This window comes from Pelophylax lessonae (assembly GCF_965119305.1).
Source record: "Pelophylax lessonae genome assembly, chromosome: 4".
In the NCBI taxonomy this organism is placed as follows: Eukaryota; Metazoa; Chordata; class Amphibia; order Anura; family Ranidae; genus Pelophylax; species Pelophylax lessonae.
Window position 1 is genome coordinate 258,117,307 of NC_138771.1, and position 22,262 is coordinate 258,139,568.

The following is a 22,262-nucleotide window of genomic DNA, read 5'->3' on the forward strand; positions in this document are numbered from 1 at the left end:
GATGCAGTGGCTGCATTAGTTTTTTGGGCTTTTTCCCATTTTTTTTTCATCTGTTACTCCTACAAATATAGGGTACAATCAGATTTGAGATCTGGGAACACAGAAACAAAAAGTACTTTTAACTAATCAAGTTAAAAACAGCTAATTGTACATAGATGTATAAAACATTAGGGTCCCAGCAATTTCAAAAATGGATCTAAAATTCACAATCATATATCAAAATATAGATTTATTTTTCTTATCCCCCTAAAATTAAAAGTCCCATATGGAGGTAGCTATTTAAAGTGAAACTCCAATGCTTTCCACAACGGGTGTTACATTGGTGATATATTAATGTAAAGTTTCATTCTAGATTATTTTTTTCAAATTAGAATGGAACTTTATTTCATTTATCACAAATGCAACAACAGTTGATACAATGTTGCATTAGTAATACAATATTATAGTGAATTTAGGCTACCTTTTTGAAATTGCTGATCCCAAAGTTTTATACATCTTTGTGTAATTAGCTTTTTTAAGCTTGCTGTATTAAAAGTATTTTTTTTGTTTTTTTTTTGTCTTTTTGATCCTGTGCTCCAGAATCTCAAAATTTGTAGCCTCTTGTCTGACGTTTCCAGTTTTGCTAGATAGTATATATACCTTTTAGTAATCCTACAAATAACAGACTTCCTGTCCTGTATCTAAAGTATATAGGCAGTAATGACTGTAACATAAGCTGGACTTCAAACATGCCCGCCTTTATTTGTCTCCATTACATAGTAATGAATGGGATTAGTAGTTTTTACAAGTGTGTTAACCAAGTTTTTTTTTCTTTTTAAGGTCACAAGAAGAGACAAGGAAATTGTATTTCTGGCAAGATCAATGGGTAATTTTGTACTTGCTGAAAATGTTATTAGCCTGTAAAACTACATTAATTTGTTAACAGGCTAATAAAATTGTTAACATAACCACTACAAAGGAAGTACATTGTGATATAAAGCAGTAAAGCATGAAAACAGGGCTGCAATACAGGATACAGAGACAGAATATAAAAAGGACAGTAAGGAAAGTCAGAGGTCATTTCTAGAGATAACAAACGAAAACACAATTTTTAAACTGTGAACAGATGTATGGGGTATAAACCCTGATAAAATGTTGCAAAGTTATGAATGCTAAATTATTGAAGGAGACGTTGATATAATAGGTGATTTTGTTGCATGATCTTCCCCACTATTTTACACAATCAAAAACTGAGCAGCATAGTTGCTTAAAAAAGGACCCATGTATCTAAAAAACAGTAATTTCACTCTTACCTATTCAGTAGGTTCCTATTATCACTGCAGGTCAGGGCTTCCAGCAATATTTTCTTTTCTGAAACAGCTGTTGTAGAATGAAATTTCATCCAGATAAACTCCCATACATCTTCATCCATTAAGGAAACTCCTGTGCAATAAACAATGTCCCGGACATTGGGTGGAATTCTAAAGAATCATATATACAGAACGTTATCTGTCTCTGAAACATATGCTGTTATGTACACACAATAGCTTTCATAGGAAATTTTGAAACAAGAAAAATAGAATTGGTATATTTGCCTGAATAGAGACAAAATGCAAATCAACACATTTTAATCTAACACAGTCCATTCAGGGATTTAGAGATTTTGGGTTTGTGATGAATGCGATAATGTGTAAAAACCTTGTGTATGATTAATATATATTCAACAATAGACATAATCTAGAAAGTTATACATTTCTGCAAATGGTAACCAAAGGTAACCAATGCAAGGAAATACATAAACCAGCTGTTTTCGTTTCATTTTTCTCTATAAATAATGACATTTTATTGCAATGCTAATTTACATAAAAAAGAAAATTCCTATACAGGTTTGAGCAATATCCCCAGTGATATACTGTGGACAAGTTTGTGTGGTATTGAACATAAAACAAAGCTTTCACTTTAATCACAAATCAATCCATGTTGTTTAACTATGTAGCACCCTACAAAGTAGGTGCTAGGTAAAGTATAGTGGGCCCTGGCTGCCTAACAGCAGGGCCATGATTTTCAGATGGGCTGTCATGTCTCCCAGGTGTAGCTGTTGAGACTGGGGAGTCTCCCCACTGTGCTCCATGAGAGGGTTCTCATTGGCTAGTGGAGGAAACCCAGTCAATGGTGCACTCAGGCCTGTATCTACCCCAGAATGACAGATTCTGCTGCACAGCATTCTGGGAGTGGGTATAAGTTTGAGGGGAATGCATGACGCAGCATCTTTGGCGGGAAGCAGAGTCCCAGGAGGGAGAGTACAGCTGTCTCTCCTCCTGTCAGCAGGATCGGGTGTCCCAGGCAGCTTGCCTGAGGTGACAGAGGGCTGAGCTGAGCTGTAGAGAGGATCCGCTGTGCCGAGGACCAGCGGAGTTGAGAGGGGTCCAGTTTCAGGAAAGCATTCCCAGTCCGTGAGTACTGCAAACTGCCCCCTGGGGGTCTGCCTAGAGAGAGATGGAACCAATCCTGTGAATGTCGTGGGGATCCAGGAGCTAGCTAGCCAGTGCAGGAGTAAAAGTAAAGGGGGTGCCAGTGTTGACCCTGAAGAGAAGCAGAGAGGGTGCCTAGTGAGAGGACCCTGAAGTACAGAGAGGGTGCCTAGTGAGAGGACCCTAAAGTGCAGAGAGGGTGCCTAGTGAGAGGACCCTGAAGTGTAGAGGGGGTGCCTAGTGAGAGGACCCTGAAGTGTAGAGGGGGTGCCTAGTGAGAGGACCCTGAAGTGTAAAGGGGGCTCCAGAGGTTGGGCCCTGAAGTGTTAAAATGTACAGCGTGAAGTGTACAGTGTTGGGAGTTGCAGCAGCACAAGCAGTTACAGAAGCTACCTCAGTCAGGAAGGACTGTAGAGAGCTGCATGCAGGACTTTTGAGCTACCCAGAGTGTCAGAAGTCAAGTCTAAGTACAGTCCAGGACTTTTGAGCTGATCAGAGTGTCAGAAGTCAAGTTCAAGTACAGTTCAACAAGTCAGTGTTTTTCAAGCTCTAGCAAGCATTGGTTGGTATCCAGCCGGCGTAAAGACAGCGCTGAAAGGCATTTTTCTTCAAAGTGTCCCATTTGTTCCTAGTTGAGCCAGAGGAGTATCCCACTCATTCCCTTCTCCCATCCCCAATATCAAATAAACAAAACAAACCAAAGATGCCGGAATGGACATTGTCTCCAATCTCACACTTGGGTATTCAGCTTAAATTGGCTGAAGGTGTCACCGGTAACCATAGCAGACCCACATCAGGCCCAATGCCTAAAAAACCTGCTTCAATTATAAGCATTAGAGCTGTTTTTTCTTTACTATGTATATTGTAAATTGGTAAGGAATTGACTAGGAATAAGGAAAACAGACTCTTACCAGTTTACCAAAAGAAAGCTAGCTACTTATACCCACAGGGTTTAGGAAAGCATTAAATAAATCAATTTATATTCCCTCATTCCCCTGTTGCAGAAGAGCCTGCTGGCCATCCACACTGTACTGACATTTTGAGATTACATTTTAGTCCCCCCTTAGAGCACCTGCCAAAAGTTCAAAGGCACATACTGTAGATTGGTAACAGGATAGTATTGGTTCCCTATGCTTCCAGCACATCTACACAGCAATGGGAATGCTAGAATGCATCCCTGCTGTGCTGGATGATGGTTTAATCACCATTAGATTGATGACACTTAAAACTTTGTTTTCAAAGCTTTGTCTGAGCACAAATTGGCCAAATGGGGTTAAATCTTGAACTCTACAAATTGATGCATTTATTTCTGAGTCATAAATTACCAAACCTTAAACTCTACTTGCATAAGAATGTTTATAAATATGAACATTTAATAATATAAAGGGAGACGGTACAGTTACAATACAAGTCAAGACAAGAAGATTAGGAGGGTGCTGCTCATGAGAGCTTGCACTCTAACAGGAACGGCCAAGTGACACAAGGGATAATAACCGTGGGGACAATTTTATGGGAAAATTAAAGCACAGTTCTTAGATAGAGGCTGGATAGGCTTTCCTGAAGACCTGAGCTTTCAGATGTAGCACCCTACAGATAGGTGCTGGGTAAAAGTATAGTGGGCCTTGGCTGCCTAACAGCAGGGCCATGATTTCAGCTGGGCTGTCATGTCTCCCAGGTGTGGTTACTGAGAGGGGAATCTTCCCACTGGCTCTGTGAGAGAATTATCATTGGGCAGTGGAGGAAATCCAATCAGTGGCCCATTCGGGCTTGTATCTACCCCAGAAGGCAGATTCTGCTGCAGAGGATTCTGGGAGGGGGTATAAGTCTGAGGGGAGCGCATGATGCAGCGTCTTTGACGGGAAGCAGAGTCCCAGGAGGGAGGCGGCTGTCTCTCCTCCTGTCAGAAGGATCGGGTGTCTTGGGTGGCTGCCTGAGTATCCAGAAGGGAGAGCTGAGCTGCAGAGAGGATCCGGTGTGCCGAGGATCAGTGGAGAAGGAGGGGTTCAGTTCCAGGAAAGTCTTCCAAGGTCGTGAGTACTGTGAACTGCCCCTCGGGTCTGCCTAGTGTAGAGGGACCACTCCGGTGAAGGTCCCAGGGATCCTGGAGCCTGCAAGTGTCAGAGGGGGTTGCCTAGAGAGAGGACCCTGAAGCATAGAGGGGGCGCCAGTGGTTGGGCCCTGAACAGTGAAGTGTGCAGTGTTAAGAGTTGCAGCAGTTCAAGCAGTCACAAGGAACTAGCTCAGTCAGTGAAGGGCTGGAGGGAGTCATACACAGGACTTTTGAGCTAGACAGAGTGTCAAGAGTCAAGGATCATTACAGTCCTGGATCTTCTGAGTTAACCAAGGGTGTTAAAATTGAAGTTCTAACACAAGTTCAGCATAACAGTATTTTCAAGCGCCAGGAAGCGTTGGTCGGCATTCAGCCAGCGTCAGGACAGCCCAAAGAGCATTTTTCTGTACAGTGTCCCAGTTAAACCTAGTTGAGTCAGAGGAGTATCCCACTCATTCCCTTCTCCCATCCCCATTATAAAATAAACAACACAAACCAAAGATGCCGAAATGGTCATTGTCTCAGTTCTCACACTTGGTTTTCAACTTGAATGTTTTGGAAGTGTTTCCGGTAACAATGGCAGACCCACCTCAGGCCCAATGCCTGGAAATATTGCTACACAGAGATTGCCTAAAGGCAGAAAAAGTAAGAGAGAGCCAAACAGAGGTAGAGAATGCCACAGGATGGGAGAGGCTCTGGAGAAGTTCTGGAGCCTAGATAGTAGGTGATGAGGGAGCTAGAGAGCAGAATGTCTAGCGACGAGCAAAGAGGAAGGTTCAGGTGATATATCCTGGGGATGCAGTTCGAGGCAGAAGTGTGGATGGCTTTGTTTGTTGTTGCTAGGATTTTGAACTTTATTTTTAGAGAAAGCAGAGGCTAACTTTAGTAGCAGAGTTTGGCTGTTCCTCGCCCAGTTTTAAGCCCCCTACACACCTGCTTGGTTTAATCATACACCTGACTCTAGTGTAAGAACTGATGCTGTATTGAAGCCAAAGGGTAGCCCCAATAAATTATAATTTAATTTAGATTTTTCTTTTGTTTGCGCATTTTACATTTTGTACAACATTTTGTATTTGATACAAATAAACAATTAAAATATAGATTTTTTTTAAAACATTTTTACTTTACAGCATTTCTTCACACCTGCCAAAACATTTTTCAAAGTATTGTATAAATTATAAAGTTATACGATTCAAATAGTTGTTGTCAGTCAACTACTGATTCTTCTTTCACAACAAGATCATTTGCATAATTTATTTCACAGAAGCTATGGCAGTGAAAAAAACGGACAAACAATGAGATGCAAATGCAGTGATTTGCTTATTCAAAGCTCTTCAAATGATCATCCCTGGCCTGCTATCATCAACACTGATGATATGTTTTCATTAAGCATTATCTTTACTATTAGCTTCCTGGTATTTTGTCTTAGCTGTGCAACTTAGGGCAATTATCTTTATTTATTTTAAAATATTTGTTGACAAAATTACCATGTATAATTATGGGAAGTACTAGACAATTATTTTATCTCTGAAAACATGCAATCAAACTATGGAATCCCGCATGACAGCTCATAAAAGATAGGGGCAGCTTAAGCTTTGAAAGAATACACTTAGGCTGGCCATACACTATACAATTTTCTTGTTCAACTTTCCTTTAGATTTACCAAAACCATGTAATATAGGGTCAAACCTAAACACTTTCAATTTGTATGCAGTCAGGCGGGCCCTTGCACTACATAGTTTAAGGTAAATCTAAAGGAAATTGAATAAGAAAATTGTATAGTGTATGGCCAGCCTTACACTAAAGACATTTCTGTCTGGGTTGAAATGTCTTACTATTTCCAAACAGGGGCAGTTCCAGACATTTTTTTTCAGGTGGGTGTTATGCATGTGAAGAGAGTAAAAGTGGTAAACAAACTTTCCACCCTGATTCCTATGTTATAATAAGCACAGACATAACAATGAAAATTGCTTAGTCAGAAAATGAAAGACCCAATGCTATAAATAAACCATAGCATACCATTTACAGTGCAATAAGCATACAGAGTGCAGTATCCAGAAGTATGTAAAAGTTGATCAGCAAGTTCAAACATAAGTTATATAATTGGTGTCAATGGGCATAAAAATAAACCATAGTTGGCAACATTTAAAAAAAATTACTGTAGGTGTGTGACACCTTGAAGGAATTGAGAAGAGAAATGTTGGGCTTTATGTAAGCTGCTTTCCATCCACCTTGAAGGAATCAAGAAGAATGTGTCACACATTGTGCACTGTCTGCCAGGCACTTGTGCATGTGGCCAAAAAAGTGGACATGGTTAAAAAAGTTAGTAAATATCCAATTTGTGCATGCAAGCCAAATTGTAAAGCAGCTTGCACTAAATCCTGATACCAGACCAATAAGCTTCAAAGAATTTAAAAGTGCAGCTCTAAACAATATACAACAAAGATGTGACAATTCATACACACAAAAAACTCTTTAATAAAACAAAAGAGCAAAAATGTGTTAATCCTCCCAATCCGTGCCACGTTTCCATTAAAACAAATGTGAAAAAAAAAACAAATGTGAAAGCTGAATAGTGACAGTCATATAGCCCATGCATCATAGGCAGGGCAGCCATCAGGGGGGGACAGCCCATACACATGTAGGGGGCCCCGGCATTCCGAGGGGCCCAGCCGCCTAGGCCCCAACCAACGAGATCGAGTTGTTGCTGTTGTAGTAGCTAGCAATTTCTAAAGCAGGGCAGCTGCAGAGTAAGCCAATGCAGCTGAAGGGATGTCTCTTTACTGGATTGCGTTGTCTATATCCTGAATATATGATGCCATTTCTTTGTTGGATTGGGATGTCTCTTTGTGGAATATGAGACCGTCTCTTTACTGGATTGGGATGTTTTTTGCTGAATATATGGGGATGTCTCTTTGCTGAATATATGGGGATGTCTCTTTGCTGAATATATGGGGATGTCTCTTTGCTGGATTAGATTCATTTTTATGTATTAATGGGATGGCCAGTGGATGGATTTGGTGGGACGGCCAGAGGGCGGGTCCTGTGGAACGTTGGTGGTCAGGCCCGAAGGGGCCCAGGCTTAAAGCTGTGTAAGGGGTCCCAAAATTTCTGATGGCTGCCCTGATCATAGGTGCTCAATCTGCGGCACTCCAGCTGTTTTGAACTACACGTCACATCATACCTCTGTCTTTGAGAGTCATGCTAGTACCTGTCAGCCTTGCAATGCCTCTTTTTCCACTTTTCATGGGTACAATTCCCGACTAAATCAGAGTGTTAGGCATGTACAATGTACAAGCTATCACAATGTACATATAGAACACCAAGCCAAAATACAATGACCCTCTAGAGACGAGTGCCCATTAGCGCTGGTTGATAAAAACCACGGAAGGAGAAGGGGAGCTGCCCCATCACCATCAGCTTGAGATGAAAGGTTCACTCTTTGGACATACGCAAGACGCCCAAAGAGCTGAACTGGTTTAGAGAACCTTGGATTGTCACCTTAGGTGTCACCTAGGCCTGTTCCTCAAAATACTGGAGAGTGGAATAGAAGGGAAAACATGTGATGTCATCAAGTGCTCTTATACTGAGAACAACTGTAGCATAAAGGTGAAAAGGAAAAGAACAAAGTACCTCTAGCTTGCCCATTGATTTAAACAAAGTTGCAGCCTAAGTCCAACTCAACTTAGCATATACACAAATGAATAGGCTGTACATTTAGAATCTTCCTCAGCATCAGCACTAATTCTACAGGAGATTAGGGTAAAGTTCCTGGTTTATGTGCATAACCTCTAATAACTGTCACCAACAGAGAAAGGCCTCTAAGTCAACCAAAGAATAAAAAGGAAAAAACTTTAACCCAAGGAACTTGGTGACCAAATTACAAAATCACTTCCTAAAGCTATGTAATAAACCTTCAATCTATGTGACATCTATTTATTTTTAGTGTTTTTTGGGTTAGTGTTTGGTTAGCTCCTATCCCCAGGGGAGGTTCTGACATCACTAGCAGAAAATAATTAAGCTAATGATAGAATCTTTACCTACCATGTGGTGGTGGGGGGTTCAAGGTTTAGTTCCCAGCCCAATTGGGGATAGTGTATTTTTTTACCATGAATAATAATAGGTGGATTGTTTGACATATTTTTATATACTTTAGTTTTCCTCTTTATTATAAAGGTTCCATTTATTTGTTATTTGTTATCTTAGCGTGGACTATAGAAATTCTTGTACTTATATTGATGGTCCTTGAAATCAGAACATGTGTACATATACTGTATGTATATGTGTGATGGCCCTTGAAATCATGACATGTATACTGTATATACTGTACACATATATTAATATGTATATACGTATATATTACTAATTCTTTTTTATGTTTATTTCTTTATTGCTTGTGGATTCCTTAATGTTAATCATGTCACCACACAGCAACACAAAGCACCATGTTGCTGTGCAGCGACATGAATTAAGTGGCACTGTGATGCTTCAAATAGCACCATGCTGCTGTGCAGTGACATGAATTAAGTGGCACTGTGACGCTTCAAGTAAAGTAGAAGAAAAAATAATCTGATGTGCTGAAACATCTATTTCACAGCTTTCTGCCAGTATTGACATGACACTAGCTGGCATGATGTGTTTTACCATGCAGGCTCGTGTGAACCTAGCTTACAAATCTTCCTTTATGACAATGAATTATGATGTCCTACCACCTACCCAGGCAAACTCTAATGGGACTCCAGCCCAACAGAAATATTCAGTCTGGAATTCTGCAAACACCTACTAAGTCCAACTGAGCACCTCAAACAATGTTTGCAGGTCTGCACTGGGCGGAATCCCTTAACTGCCCACAGTACAGAAAAGGGCACTGTCACATTGGGACCACCTACAAAACAACAGCTCCAACTCTTACCACCATAAAGTTTTCCTGACCAACAAAGACAAGTCCAAACTCTGCAGCCTGCAACAATTCATCGGTACCTTGTCCATCCAAAACACCCAACAATGTGGCCAGACAGAATCTCTACTAAAAGACATAATGAACAATACCAAATAAAAATACATCAGAGAATAGAGAAATTAAATAATTCGCTGCCAGAAATGAACTACTTACTAGCCACTGTAGAGGACTACAAACTGGCCCTCTAACTAATGATGCTACATAAGCCTGCACAAAGGGCAGCACAGACACATCTACAAACCCAAAGAAAGAAGATTGTGCCAGCAATGTGACAAGGGGGCCTTAGGCAATATGGCCCACTTCCTGCTATGGTGCCTTAAGTACACAGCAGTGAAAGACACAGACTTCCAAAGACTCCACCCTCTCATCCTGGACTTCAATTCTATTAAAAAAAGAGTAAACCTCATATTCTACTAGGAGAAGAGGAAAAAAATGTACAATATTGTATGTTACTGTACAATTATTGTATGTCACAAACTGAGAAAGACATGAAAAATAGAGTTTATTCACCTGGACTCAAACACTCACTCCCAATATATTATACCTTAACCTGGAAACATTTCTGTACTCAGCTCCTAATTCCTTTATATTATTCTTTATTTCTGTATTGACTTAGAACTTATTCTGTTAAAAGGCTTTTTTTAAACAGAGGGATGTTTCTTTGGCTACCTAGGTTCTGATTCATTATGTTCTAAGAGCACGAGGTGTGCTAAGGTGTTCTCTTGAACATTATTATCACATATGATCTTACTGTCTTACTGAGCTAAACTTACGATGGTTGGGGTTAATTAACAAAATAACATGCAAGTATGCATTGACTATTAATGTCACCTCTTGACCTCGCTGGAGCTGATAAAGCACAGATTGTGTTTGATAAGCTTCTTCCCCAGTCAGCACTGCCAGGGAATGACAGCTCTAACACAAGAAGTGATAAAATACCCATCACTAATGGGTTCATTCGCAAAGGGGAGATTTGGAAATTGATGTTCACTGATCTCCCTCTGCTCTACCTGCCATTACCCCCTATGCCTGTAATGAGCCCCAGGAGGGGCAGTACAGCCTGAAAAACCTAAGGGGGAGGGAGCAGAGGGGTGGTGACTTTGGTGTGTGTGTGGAAATGATCAGGTTTTTTTACAGCCACAAAAATTAGTTCCAATGGAGAGACACCAGTCAGCTTGACAGATGTAAAAACACTGACAGCTGCTAAAGCATGTGTATAAAAGTCCATGTTGCTGTGAGCAAAAGCTTTATGTTGGTGGCAGCACAAGTTAAAGGTTACCACATACATTATAAATACCTTTAGGCTACCACAGTCTGCTCACTGTCAGATGACCTTTGGAGCTCCATGGAGTGGGGAACCTAGAAACTACAGAGCATGTACAGGCCCAACCCCCCTCATGCCCCCCTCCCTACAGCGCTGCTGGCTTCCCTCCTCTCCTGCCGGCTGCTGCGAGGAATGTTACAGGATGGAGAGCTGATGGGGACAAGGGCCTCTCTCCAGGGCCTCTTGCAGACCCCCACAACCATCAGCCAGGGTTGTGGGGGTCTTTGGGTGGGGGGGGGGCCCTTGTGACATCACCAACTAGGGCATGCTGGGTCAGTGACATCACAGGGCTGTGCTACCCAGTGACGTCATTGGATGGCGCTGCTCCTTAGTTATTTAAGAACTGTCAGACAGCAGGGGGCTGAATGCTTTTTTTTTTTTTTGGGTTGGCAGTGATGGTGGGCATCATGATTGATGATTAATCTACACCAGGGGAATTTTTTTAATTTTTGTTTTTTAAATAAAGGACTTGTCAAAAATATGTGGTAATTTTAATATATGTTCACTTTAATATGAGGTATTTATTGAGGTATATTTTAGATTTACCCGTTTGTGATTAAAGGTTATGCATTTACTTTGATATATAATACCCATCATTAATGTTACTGACTGTTGTAGCATTGTGTGAATCAGCCTTGCCATATACATGTAGTACATGTAGTACTTCCATTGGACCACCGGAGGGCGTGATACGAGCAGGCTCTTCAGGAAAGTGATTTCCGAATAAAGTCAAAGTTAATTATCAGGCATCGCTGCTAAAAGGATCGATCGGTCCTCTAATGCATAGATTGTCTGAGATTAGCCAGATTTGTGATAGTAAGTGCTGGCAACATACTAAATATGGCGCATGACGGCGCGGTCTCCACGCCAGGAGTGGGGCGGGATGACGGCCGCAATTCAACTATATAGGACCGCCAGTGACGCTAAACTCCACCCCGCTGACGAAGTCGATGACACAACGCGTACGGGGGAGGAGCCTGCACGTCATTACGCCGGTCCGGAGGTACCAGGAAGTGTTTGAAGGCGATTGTAAGTTGGCACGGCTGAAGTGCCTGTCTATGTAAGTGCAACACTTATACCGATGAATAAATAGCCCCTTAATCAACACAGAGAGCACTAGATCTCCTTTATTTGTTTTTCATCTACCCCATCCCTGGAGTTTGAGAGATTGGTTGGAGGTGAAGGCAGAGGTGATCACCAGGCGATAGTGGATACCGCTGTATGTGCCTGTCTTGACTCATTTGAGTCTCCATTTGAGGTGAGCTGCTAATCTCATTATCTGTCACTGGAGCACTGGGAGTGAAGCATGCAGCACATTTTGCACAGATGAAGATTTGTTTATTCATATATCACTGAGATTGCACTGTGTATTGGGACTTTTTGTCACATTATTTTAAGTCACTGCTCATTTATTGGGACATTTACTTAGTGTGTTTGCTTTATTCATATTGATTTATGATTATCACTGCATTATATGTCACTTATTTCAAGGGGTATTGATTTATGATTATCACAGTATTATTTGTCACATATTTCAAGCGGTATTTTTATTTCACTTAGCGCAGCAATATTACTTTATTGACTTGTCAAAAACTGCCTACTGTCTTCTTTTAAAGTACACTTTTTTGGTGAATAAGTAGGGGTAAAATGTACCCCATATTCATATGGGGGTGGGGGCGCCCTTGTCCCCATGGGAGCACAGAGCTTGGATAAGGGTCTGCTATGGATTTTTCTGGATTTTTTTTACCAGCCCCGAAGGGAACCCCACTGATGACAGTTGTTAAGGGCATGGCGGGATGCCTTTACATGCACATGAATTTTAATGGTATCCCAGTCTTAGTCCTGACCTCACAAATGAGCTTCTGGAAGAATGGTCAAACATTCTCATAGACACACACCTAAACCTTGTGGACAGCCTTCTGAGAAGAGTTGAATCTGTTATAGCTGCAAAGAGTGGGCAAACTCAATATTGAACCCTACTAACTAAGACTGGGATGCCATTAAAGTTCATGTGTGTGCGTGAGGGGTGTGGCCAGCGAGTACACTAAATGGCTGCCTGAAGCAGGGGCTCTGAAGCCAAGAAGGGGATACCAGTGGTGGGGAATATCACTGAGAAATGTGACAGCGGCTATTATCCCCCGACAGACAGGGAGCATGTCCCGCAAAAGAAAGGACAGACATCCTCATGAACTGAGTTCTTCCTGCAGCAAGCTTGTGGAGGAGTAAAAGATGGCGCCAGTCCCTTGGCCCCCGCCTCCAAATTATATCAGAGCACCTTCTATACAGACCTGCCAGAAGCAGAGCTGCTAGCTGCAGGAACACTGAGAGCACATATCCCCTGCTCTCCTCTGTATTAAGCTCTCCATGCTCCATCCCTGCCAAGGCACAAGTAAGACTGGACAGTGACCCGTCGAGTGATGTGGTGAGTCATGGGGATCCATCAATACTGACACATATAAGTGTGCAATCCCCCATTGCAACTTTCCCTACCTCTAATCAACCCGTTATGGACACATTGCTTAAATAAATGCTTTTATCACTGCACTAATCCATACATGCTGATTGCAAAGCCTTCACACAGAATGTTACAACAGAAGTTCACTTCTTGGAAGAGAGGGTGCACAGAGTTGAGGATGCTTTGGGGGACATCACCTCTACAGTAAATTACTTAGTTGAGGCGCACAATGACAATACAGAGGAAAAGCAATGTTTAAAGGCAAAGATCATTGATTTAGAAGAACGCTAGAGGCGCAATAATCTAAAGATTACAGATGTGCCTGAATCCATACCACAATCTGATCTACTACATTGTACCAAAGGCATATTCTCAGCCCTATTGCTTGATCTGATCGAACTTGACCTCACAATCGATTGCATTAATCGCAAACCAAAACCGATCTACCTTCCTGATGCGGTTCCTCGCAACGTTCTAATGAGAGTGTATTTCTACTACATTAAAGATTAAATCCTGAAGAAAGATAGGACTCTTGTCAAACTGCCAGATCCTTACGGCAACATCTAAATATACAGCAATCTTTCTAAATATACATTGGATCTCGGAAGACAACTTAATACAATCAATAAAGCACTCTGGGACTACCATCTAGGGTACAAGTGGAGTCACCCTACAAAGGACACAGTGGAGCGGAATGAAGCATCATACACTATCACCTCTCTGGACAGAGGCCTCCAACTACTCAACTCTTGGGGTATTATACCGGATTCCGTCACACCCCCTGGAGCCTACAACCCTCTAGGCAAAGTTTCTCCCATTTGGCATAAGTCCAATAATAAGTCTAAACTTACACCCAGATGAATAGTCTCCCGCTTCTCCTGAGCTAGTTGATTTATCTACAGTCAGTCCCCTTCTGACTTACCACACCTGTTGTGCTGGGTCCATTTGAACTTTTTCCCCTGTATCACAATGCAGCACCCTATCCTATGGTTAGGCTGTACTGTTCTCCCATATTGCACTTGGTTTGTTGTTAACCTTATGCTCTCCCCTTTTCCTGTTGAAGCACTTTGTCTCTGAAATAGCGTTGCTCAACTGGACTTCACCATCCACTATCTACTGTATACTTTCTGTTTTTTTCTTGGTTCTACTATGAGAACCCCTGTAGCTCAGCCACATCATCTCAATGTAAGTGACTACATATGGATCTTTTCTCCAATATCACCATGGCAATCAAAATCTTGTCCCTAAATGCAAAGGGTTTGAACCACAAGGCCAAACGATCCTCCATGTGGTAGCTGTTCCCTCATGTACTCACATACCATTCCCCCACATTTTTATGGCATGTGCTGCCGAGAAGAAAAGTGGAGTTTTGGTCGACGTTCGCAACTCAGTCTCCTTCCAATTGCATGAAAAGGTCCTTGAGCTCAACAACTGCTACAATAAAAAGATATGATATGTGGAGAATGTCAAATTCACCTTGGTATGTGTGTATGCCCCAAACACCCAGCAAATCTACTTCCTTAACAGGCTCCTTAGGAAAATCCAACAGCCAAAAGTCATTTGCTAATGAATAGCAGGTGAGTCAGTGCTCCACTGGCCAAATTTGTAATGTCCTTAGGAAAAACTGTAGAATACAACAGGGCACTCTTGTAATTTGCAGGGACTTTAACATTGGCCTAACTGCCAAATGGATGTCTCTAGCTCAGATACAAGACATATTTATCCTATGAGAAAATTCCTTCATGCCTATGATCTCTTTAATGTGTGGAGATGCCCTTACACCTCAGAATGGGATTACTCATACTCCTCAGCGACTCACAACATGTATTCCCATATCGACTATTTGTTGATGGATAACTGGCTCCTACAAAAGACTTTCAACTCATAGATAGCCACCATCAGCATCATGATTGCCACTTCAGCATATCATACCACATCAACGATCTAGAGAGCCAACTCTGCTCTAATAAAGTTTTCTCCATATGCAAAAACTCTCCAAAAGTAGAATTCAGGTTCTGTCAATAGTTCAGCTACTTTGTGGATGGCCCACAAATCATTCATTAGAGGTGTATTTATTCAACTTGGTTCTCTGGCTAAAAAGAGGAGGATGCAGCGTCTAGATGAGGTGCTGTCAGATATTGAATTCATTGAGGCTTAAAGTCCATGTGTGTCTAAAGGCAGGCGTCCCAAAAATTCTGGTAATATAGTGTGTGTCTGTCTATCTATCTATCTATCTATCTATCTATCTATCTATCTATCTATCTATCTATCTATCTATCTATCTATCTATCTATCTATCTATCTATCTATCTATCTATCTATCTATCTATCTATCTATCTATCTATCTATCTATCTATCTATCTATCTATCTATCTATCTATCTATCTATCTATCTATCTATCTATCTATCTATCTATCTATCTATCTATCTATCTATCTATCTATCTATCTATCTATCTATCTATCTATCTATCTATCGTGTATATTCTCTTTTTTAGACTATTACTGTACAGTATAATTGTGATCATTTGGTACATTTGTTTTGTATAATTATCATACATAATTTTTATGCTTAATCACATGAGTGAAGCCAGCAGTAAAATATTTGGTACACATAGGGGGAGATTTACTAAAACTGGAACACTCAGAATCTGGTGCAACTGTGAATGGTAGCCAATCAGCTTCTAACTTCAGCTTGTTCAATAAAGCTTTGACAATAAAACCTAGAAGCTCATTTTTTTGGGCCAGCTCTCTAGACAACATTTCTAATACACTTGAAAACATTTTTCCGGAGATTTTTTTGGTGACTTCATTATGAGGCAGACCACCTCAACTGTTCCCAATAGCTCACTTTAGGACAGAATGGGATAACACATATGTGAAGCCAATTTTATACACAGTTGACAGAGGGTCAATTAACCCCCTCCTTCTATGGCCTATTCTGACATTTCGCTCCTACATGTAAAAAATCTACTTTTTTTTTGCTAGAAAATTACTTAGAACCCCCAAACAATATATATTTTTTTTAGCAGAGACCCTATAGAATAAAATGTTGTATGTTGCAATTTTTTATGTCACACAGTATTTGCGCAGCGGTTTTTCAAATGCAATTTGTTTTTGAAAAACAACACGTTCATGAAAAAAAAACAAAAAACAGTTAGGTTATCCCAATTTTTTTTGTATAACGTGAAAGCTAATGTTACACCGATTAAGCAGATACTTAAGATGTCATGCTTTAAAATTGCGTCTGTCCATGGAATGGCAGCAAACTATGGTGCTTAAAATTCTTTGTAGGCGATGCTTTAAATGCCTTTACAGTTTAGAATTGCACAGGAGGGCTGGTGCTAGAATTGTTGTCCAGCAATATTGTGCTAGCAGCTATTCTACAGTTACTTTTCATAGTGTTGAATAATTTATACCTAGCGCAGCTCACTGTGTCAGCCGAATACGGTCTTGGATTTGGGGGGGTCTAATGCTTTTTTCTTCTTGATTTTGGTGGTGGGTCCCTCTTAGTATTCACACCAGACCTGAAGGGCTTTGGCTTTAAAATCTATGTCTGGTAAAGATGAATGTCATCCCCAGCCACTTCGCTTACAGAGTGAAGTGGCTGGGAGCTGTCATTTTGCTTGGAAAATTAAGCACACTTTTTTCTTTGTAAATGTTGGTTTTGCTGTAGTAGGTTGTATATCGCACACATGTGCCACTTTACAGGCATGGTCAGAGCATCCTCCTGGCATGTTACTTAAGGGAATTTAGCATTTTTAATGTTTCCCTCTAAATCCCATTAATAAAATTGCTGCTTTCCGCCAAATGAAATTGTGAATCTTTTTCCCATGACAATGTAAGCTACCAATGACATTTATTTGACAATCACTTGCCTATTATGCTATTATGCTAGAAAATGGCCATTACTGTTTTTTGTAGAGATATGAAATTCAGCGCTATGATCAAATGGAAAGGTAAGCAGCTATACACCAGGATAGGTCAAACTTGGACTTCACATGTGTTTTATGCATTTTAATACATTTTTAATGATTATATGCACCTTTTATATTTTAGCGCTGCACTTTATTTCTTTTCATTACTGTTTTTTAACATTTGGCCCACATTGACTTCAATGGGGTTCAGATTTAACACCCGAACTTTAGTAGTGTTTGCCAAACCCGCTTCAAATCAAACCCACTTATGTTCAACTCATCACTAGTGAACAGTGTGTATCCATAGAACTTTTCCTTGAATGGTGACTGAAGGGGACACTAGAGCAATTGGAAGTTTCAAGAATGTTTATCACTGAAAGAGCTTATCGTGCTCACCTCTCTCCTTCCCCATCATCACCTCCTCCAACCACTAACATGAAAGTTTTAACAATTGGAATTTTCAACAACCTTTACCACTGAAATCGTTTTTTTTTGTTCTTCCATATACCAGTTATCTCCAGTAGAAACAAATGTCCCTAACTAAAGAACATACAAATTCTGAATAATTAGCATATTTTTAATTTCAGCAAAGTTACAATAAAATGATATACATTTGTAAAATGGAAGATATAATTACTTATCTTCTGGGCAAATTGTGTTCTAATTTCATAAAATGTAATTGAATGCATTTTATACTATTCTTTAATTAAGTGGAAAATTGAAATTCCACTTAGAACTGCAACTTTTTAAAACAAAAATCTAATCTGTGAACCATTCTTTAACTAGTCAGTTCTAAGAATTATGAATGCCAACTCATTAATATGTACAATAATCTGAACAGAAAGTAGTGCAATAAAAATGAATAGAAATGCAGTCTGCCTATTAAAGATGGACTATTTATCATTTTTTTTATTTTAAAAAATTAATCTCCAGCTCAACACTGTTTCAAACAGCATGTACTTGTTATGTGCCAACAGCTTCCTAATTATATAACTGATGGTGGCATTTGTATGTATTTCTAATTAAAAATATTTTTTTGCTTTGAAGTTAAGAGTTCACACATCACAAATGAGGGTCAGAAAAGTCGGCAAAGTAGATGAAGCCTGTAGACCAAACCGAGAATGAAAAAATATATATATACATACTTGATGAATATGTATTCCCTTTATACAGTAGTGCACTATGTACTCAGAGGAAACTTAACACATAGTGAACCAGAAAGTATTTGACAATTAATATTTGTGTTGGGAAAGCTCAAACTGCTTCTTACTGAATTAGGTAGCTACATAACATATGTATACAGAAATGTAAGTGGTTGCCAGATCATTTTGCTGGTGAATGATCAGCTTTTTGCAAACCACATTCACATCCAGAAGCTTGAAGAAAATTTACTGTGCATTTGTGTATTTTCTTTTTTCACTTTGTTTTATTTGACAAAACCTAACTATAATAACTTATTACTATCAATAACAAACTTTAACAATATTTTTTGTTGTTTTGTTGATCAGGTAATTATGAGTATTGCATATGCACACATCAAACCAGGAGATGAAGGCTCCTTTTTCCATGTTTAACTAATTACTACCTGATGTTTATATAGTTGGTTAAAGTGATTGTAGCCGTATTAGTGCACTTGTGAAACAATTGAGTATTGTCTGTGATATTTTTTTTTATTTGCACTAACATACAATTTTTCAGGACAAGCTTTTGGGGTGGGCTCCCTTCATCAAGGTCCAAGCTTTTTTTTACCACTCTGCTAAAATTTTGTGCATTCGTACAGCTTGGACCTTGATAAAGGGGAAGACCCAAAAGCTTGTCCTGAAAAATTGCATGTTAGTGCAAATAAAGAATGTATCATGGACAGCACTCAATTGTTTCAGTTCAGTTAGATAACCTATATCTCTTTTGGAGATAGAGACTAAAGGTTGGGGACAAAGTGTAACCGCTGCTCAGGTTGTGGCTTTTTTTTTTTTTTTTTTTCTGGACAAGGCTGAGTGAGAGAAACTTGAAGACCCTGGCCACCATTATCTTACAATGTTACCATCTGGTTCTGGAATAGAACAAGGCTGATAGCATTTTAGCGTTAGATTCCTCTTTGAGGCAAATATAGATATAAAGCTATCCAGGAGTTTACCAAAAAATAAAGATGAAAAAAGAAACAAAAGAAAAAGCTCTTTGAGATTTCTGTGCAAGTCTGAGTTTCTCCCCTCTGACCCCATATTCTTGGCTGGAGTACTGGCCGCTAGGGCAAAGAGTGCTGTATTGTGGGGTAACAAGGGAAGTGTCACATATTTCCCCATACCTGTAAGAATTTGATTTTGCTCTAGCAGCTGATCAAGGCAAAGGGGGTATGGCAAATATAGATTTAGACACTGAATGGTCTCAGTTTAGTAGGGAATCACTTAGTATACTCATTAGAAACAAAGTACAGTTCTCTTTAAAGCTTTGTGATCAATCTGTCATAATAATAGCCATATATATGTTGTTTAAAATGCATACAATATAGTGTGAAGTTTCTAACCTATATAAATTGTAAAATCTTATTTTTTTTTTTTAAGTGTGAATTTTGGTGTGGCACAGCAAAAATAATCCTTTTTTTGCTGCATTTTAGATCTAGTTTCCAATATAATTCTTTTTCCAAAAGAACAAATGAAAATATATCTAAAGGTTTTTAAATGTATGTAAAATGTACTTAAAACATGTTTAAGATGTGTCATACCAAACTGCATTGTATGAGAAATGAGAAAGGTGTGTATTTAGCCTAAAGAACAACTATCTTTCTATTTATTTTATTGTACCACTTTCAGATTGCATAATTGCACATATTAATAAGTTCTTCAAAGTCACAGCAGGAGGTGAGAATTAGTTGACATACAGGAGATAATATGTTACCTTTCAAAACAGATAGTAAAGGGCAAAACAGATAATATGCAACCACAATAATTGCAAGACAATGCTCTCCACAATGATTTCCTTAAATGTTATCAATATTATACCTTAGCTATAGTATATATAAATTGCCATCTGAACAGGAATGCTTTCTTTTTTTTTAATCACAATTCAACATTCAAATCCTTAGAAAGGATGTAAAGTATTGCCACATCCTATTAGGGCATCCACAGTTATGGAAATTTAGTTTTATTTAGATAAGTTGGTACCTGGATTTGAACCAGGGGAAAAAAAAAGTAAAATATTTAAAAAAAAATTCAAATGACAGTGATTTCTTTAATGCTGGTTTAGACGGACTAATTTACAAATGACTGAAATTATAATGGTGGTAAAAGAAAGAGCTTTAAAAAAGAGGTTTACGTGGATTACTATTCATTCTGCAACGGTTGTCTTTATCAAAATATGTAACTTTATAATTAATCATATATCCCATTACAACTTAAAGCTCAACTCCACTTTTTAAAAATAGATTTAAAAATCATTCCCAGGGGCTGTAAAAATTAAAAAAGATCTGGAGGCGCATGCACGGTGGCTCCCGAGATGGCACTTTGATTCAAATAACATATAGGTTCCACTAAGCAAATACCACGCATACAAGGGGCATATAAGTTATTTGACATATTTGATTTTTTTTTTTAAAGTAACACAAAAGTTACTTTCCCTGATAATTAGTTACTTTTTTACTGATGTAACTCAGTCACTAACTCAGTTACTTTTTGGGAGAAGTAACTAGTAACTATAACTTATTACCTTTTTTAGGTTACATGACCAACACTGCCAGGGACATCCAAGATGGAGGCTGCGGCTCCACCATGTGGCATCACAGAGGACACAGACTCTATCGCTGATCCTATACCAGCTTCACAGGCCTCCTGTAGTCTCCCCTCAATGCCAGTGAGTAGCCTTCCACACCATGCTACCTCCCCTGCATCCACAGAATCTCTCATGGACAGAACATTGGATGACATACTGTGCACTTCTATGATGAATAGTCCTGGCGGCCTAGCTATTTAACATCAGCCTTCTCCCCATCCCCGGGCCACCTCCCTGACATGGCACTCATTCTGAATCGATTCTCTGAAATGCTAGCCAACGGCCTAGCTGAGACCACAGCACAAAAAACGAATGCAATTAAGGCAGATTTACAGAGTTCGGGTGCACGTATTGAAGCCATTGAGCATATTGTAGACTAGGGATGATCAAACTTTTGAAAATTTCGGTTCGACCAGAACACCCGAATTTCCCAAAAGTTTAGTTCAGATTCCAGAACCCCATTGAAATCAATGGGACCCAAACTTCGGGAATCAAAAAACACAATTTTGAAGCCCTAAAACCCAATAAATGCCAATAAAAAGTGCCTAGGGTTCTGGGTCATGCCCCAGGGACTATGAATCAGGCAAAAAAAAAGTTCTTAAAAATTGTTTTTGATAGAGAGCCAATTATTGAAAAAATTATTGAAAAAAAAAAGAGAGAGTTCTTTGGATTTAGGGTCTGGGGGTCTAAAAAGTGTACCTGTGAAGTTTCAGCTCTGTAGCATGTCCAGAACCAGAAAAAAAAAACAGATTATTTTTCTTAGAATTTCAGTAGCGCAGGGATGGTGTTACCCTCCTTTCACACCTGGGCGTTTTTGTTTCAGGCGTTTTTCAGGTGTTTTTTGGGGCGTTTTTTGAAGGCGTTTGGAGGCAGGCATGACATCTGAACTTCTATATAGGGGTATATATATATATATATATATATATATATATATATATATATATGTGTGTGTGTGTGTGTGTGTATATATATATATATATATATATATATATATATATATATACCCCTAACCCAGAATCCGCATAGTTGGGTCACCCTGACATGGCAGAGTTCAGTCACCCTGGCATGGCAGAGTCACGTCACCCTAAACTACACTACGGTCACCTTGACATGGCAGAGTCAGGTCACCTAAACTACACTATGGTCACCCTGACATGGCAGAGTCACGTCACCCTAAACTACACTACGGTCACCTTGACATGGCAGAGTCAGGTCACCCTAAACTACACTACGGTCACCCTGACATGGCAGAGTCAGGTCACCCTAAACTACACTAAGGTCACCCTGACACTTAAAAGAATCCCTAAAAAAACAATATTATTGAATCTAACTATAGTGGTATA

The 22,262-nt window shown here is 39.6% G+C and overlaps 1 protein-coding gene across 1 annotated transcript in view; it reads right to left on the minus strand.

The window, feature by feature from the left end:
* Positions 1-22,262, minus strand: part of TRHDE (thyrotropin releasing hormone degrading enzyme) — a 1,069,075-nt gene that overhangs the window by 23,450 nt on the left and 1,023,363 nt on the right. The window contains exon 16 of the mRNA XM_082253105.1: positions 1,293-1,460. Coding sequence (XP_082109231.1) covers positions 1,293-1,460 — 168 coding nt within the window. The remainder of the gene's footprint in view (positions 1-1,292; positions 1,461-22,262) is intronic.